This window comes from Sinocyclocheilus rhinocerous, unplaced genomic scaffold (genome assembly GCF_001515625.1).
Source record: "Sinocyclocheilus rhinocerous isolate Xijiao unplaced genomic scaffold, SAMN03320098_v1.1 scaffold3155, whole genome shotgun sequence".
Lineage (NCBI taxonomy): Eukaryota > Metazoa > Chordata > Actinopteri > Cypriniformes > Cyprinidae > Sinocyclocheilus > Sinocyclocheilus rhinocerous.
The window spans coordinates 18,117-22,037 of record NW_015639762.1 but is presented as its reverse complement, the minus strand read 5'-3'; the positions used below and the strand labels follow the sequence as shown (position 1 = coordinate 22,037).

At 42.5% G+C, this 3,921-nt stretch overlaps 1 protein-coding gene across 1 annotated transcript; it reads left to right on the top strand.

Moving 5' to 3' along the window:
* Window positions 1–1,355: 1,355 nt before the first annotated feature.
* emp1 (epithelial membrane protein 1) lies at window positions 1,356–3,916 on the top strand (the record flags this gene model as incomplete). Its single annotated transcript, XM_016567347.1, has 4 exons — window positions 1,356–1,454; window positions 2,638–2,717; window positions 3,326–3,428; window positions 3,762–3,916. Coding segments are annotated over exons 2-4 (336 nt in total), but the record flags the coding sequence as incomplete, so codon positions are not given.
* Window positions 3,917–3,921: the final 5 nt, after the last annotated feature.

Below are 3,921 nucleotides of genomic sequence, written 5' to 3'. Positions count from 1 at the left end.
CGAACACTCAACAATCAAAATGCATTTCAAAATGCTGTCTTTCCCATCCGGATTTCAACACAAACGCTCAATAATCAAGATGCATATCAAAACACACACACACACACACACATCCACCTTCTGTGTGTGTGTGTGTGTAACACTGGAATAAAGATCACGATGGATTAAACACACAGTTGTTGTAAGACTGTTGTTCTTGCACAAAGACGTTACTGTGTGTGTGTGTGTTCAGGTGAGGCTGTAACTGTCCTGCAGGTGAATTCTGGTTGAACAACATTTCTAGCTTCTCTCTTCTTCTTCTCATTAGGGTGTGTGTGTGTCACACAGGGTGTGTTTGTGTTTGTTTCCTCACTGAGAGTCGAACACTAAACTCACAGCAACACATTTCACAAAAAACCACAGCAAAGACTGAAAACAACAGGAATAAAGGAGGCACGTATTTGTCATTACTTGTGAAGTGTTTGGTGTTTTTGGGATCCAGGGAGCAAATGTGTGAAACAGCAAACCCACTAAAACAACTCACTTCATATGAATGCAGCAGCACTAAAACATGTTCACCAGCTTTAATGGTCACACAAATCTGAAGTGCTTTTACAGCTCTTTCTTTCTGAACCACACTGAACTTCAGCGTCTAGAGACCCTCATCAGAATCATCTCCGTCAAACTGTTTTCCAGACAGAAGCCAGTGAAAGTCCAAACGTAACGAACCGCGTCTCACGCAGACATCAGGACAATTCAGACGCTAGAATCACATCCTAAGGTCAGTGAAAGGCATTCTGGGATGTGTGTACTGGGCGTTTCACATCGCTGTGACATTGTGGTGAAATCAAAAAAGAAACAAATTAGTCATTTTAAATCTCTCCTCCTTTAGTAAAGTCCTTGAGCAAACCTGAATCTAGAGTTTCACATTTTTCCAAAATTTGAAAAACTTCTCAAACTTTTTCAATCACTATAGTTGATTTCCTATTTATAAGGATAATTTTTAATTATCTAAAAAAAATTATAATAACAAACATCTCTTTGATTCACGATAGGCTGCAAAATGCTCAGTATCTGTCTTGTTTTCCAGTACAAACATTTTTAAATTTTTAAAAGACTTGAGGTGCAAAATGACAGACACGTGTGACAAGTGTGTGTGTGTGTCCGCGCGTGTGTGAGTGTGTGTATGTGTGTGTGTGTGTGTGTGTGTAAGCCAGCGATCAGTAAAGTTCTTTCACAGAGTTTTCATAAAGCCGGCGGGAAAAGGGCTTGTCAGGACCTTCCCAAACGCCACACCCTTTTACAGACAAGAGCGAGACACTGCAGGAATGAGAGTGAGGGGCGGGTCTGGGGGCGGAGCCAGTGGAGAGCGGCTGCACTGATAGCTCAGTGTAAAGATCTTCAGTCACACACACATCAAATCTGGAAGTGTGAAGCTGCTCTCATTCAGTGACCGGTCTTCTGTTACTCCGCAGGTAAGATCTGAGACTCCTCACACGTCTCTCCACTCGTCTGGGGTCTCGTCTTAGTCTTGAGAGGGTCTGTGTGAGTGTGTGTTGGGTTTGAGAGTGTGTGTCAGGCGGTGAGATGATGGCGTTCGGTCAGAGAGACGCTCAGCTGTTGTTCTTCTGTGTAAATGTGACAAATCCTGAGAAACATGGAGGACTGAGTGTGTCTGAAGGGGGCTGAGAGGGACAGACAGCGAGAGGAGGGACGCTTGCTTCAGGGAGTGGCATTTCTGTGCAATGCTGAGACAAGTTTCAACCCATTGAGCTGAGAAAACACTGCAGCGGAGAGCAGCTGCACTCATAGTTCAGTGTAAAGATCTACAGTCACACATACATCACATCTGGAAGTGTGAAGCTGCTCTCATCCAGCCTTCTGTTACTCCGCAGGTAAGATCTGAGACTCCTCACATGTCTCTCCACTCGCGCGGTTTAACAAACTGTCTTGTGTTAGTTGAGAAGGTTTGTGTGAGTGTGTGTTGGGTTGAGAGTGTGTGTCAGGCGGTGAGATGATGGCGTTTGGTCAGCGAGACGCTTTGCTGTTGTTCTTCTGTATAAATATGATAAATCCTGAGAAACATGGAGGAATTAGTGTGTCTACACACACACACACACACACACACACACTCTCACACACACACACACACACACAGCTGTACATGGGAGGATTTTACACTGGTTTTATGTGCTGCTGTTCAAATGTGTTTAAGAAAACCACAGCAAATAGCTGTCAATATCTAGCGTTCACACTTCCATTAAGTCAGATTTATTTCTTTATAAAACACGGATCATGTCAAAGCAGCTTCTAGGTAACAAACAGGATAATAACAGAATCGAAGCAAACTTCAGAAATGAAGGACAACAGTAGTAAAGCAGCTGTAAGCAGACAAGCGTGGTTACTGAGATCAAGTCAGTTCAGCTGATGACAGAATGCTCTTCAGCTCCACTCAGTTCAATCTTGCTTTAGTTCAGTGTCAATTTTGCACAATTCATTAATTATGAACAAAGTTGATTCAGCTATAAAGCAGATGTACAGAAGATAATGTCATTATTCAGATCAATTCAGTTTTGTTCTCATCTGATAGAGTCAGTGCAGTCATATGGATTATATTACTGATTATTATTATGTCTGTGTGTTTTTTCTCTCCGTCAGTCATGTTGGTTTTACTCGCTGCCATCTTCCTCCTCCACATCGCCTGCATCTGTCTGCTGCTGGCCGCCACCATCCATAACGTGAGTGACACGCATCACAGACTGTGGGCGGGGCCGGGGGTGGGGCTTCACTCACCCACTCATGAATTATTAATTATCTCCAAATCAAACAGTCTCTTACTTCAACTTCATCCTCTGTAAGACCAGGCAGGGATCCTCTCGCAAACACTTTATCGCAGCAGATTAGGAACATGCGTCCATGGCAGGAATGGAGATCACGTCCACATTTAGAGCAGGGTTTGGAAACTGTGAGAAAATTAACCACAAAATAAAATCTTGAGCAAGTGTTACACAACAGGACTAAATATTTATATAACTGACCTTCACACTAAAAGATATTCAGAGCTTCTGGAACTCATTGCTAAAATATTATGATTTAATGTAGTAATATGTTACATTTATTACAGTTCATAATATACATAATATACTATATTATAATGTAATAAAATTACTTATGATCGATAGTTAATAGTAATACGACAGAAAAGTTTGCTATGGAAGAATATGACACCAGAAGTTCATGTAGAGCTGAGACTTTAGCAGAACCGCTTAGACAGTCCAGTGGATGACGGCTGGTGAAATGCATGTTTCTCATTCATGCTGACGTGTGTGTGTGTGTGTGTGTGCAGGCCTGGTGGATGGCCGACTCCATGTCCACTGATATTTGGGCTCGCTGGACTCTGACTGGAGGAAACTGGAACTACACTGAGATTCCTGTTCACTATCCTAAAGGTCTGAACACACATTAATCAGTTCAGCGTTAATCTGTCACGCAAACACATTGAGTGAGTTTTGTGAATCTCACTGATCTGAAATCTCTGATAAAGCATTTGGTAATAAGTACTATTTCTCAAATTTTGCATGAACAAGTTTTCTTTAATGCTTCTTTCACTCACAGCATTTATTACTGTTACTGTTAGCTTTTGTACCGTCACTTGTGTATTTGTATGCATTTATTTGCAATGGTTCTACAGCATTTGAAACATCAATCACAGGCTAATTTTCATTTTTGGTTTAACCAGCTCATCAGACACTCACGTGTTGGTCTGTCGTGTCATGTTTCAGAGTATCTGCAGGCGGTCCAGGCCAGCTCTGTGCTCGCGTGCATCTTCTGCATCCTCGGCCTGTTCGTGTTCGTCGCTCAGCTCTACACACTGCCTAAAGGAAAGCGCTTTCTGTTCACCGGAGCCTTCCAGCTGCTGGCCTGTACGAGTAACACACACTC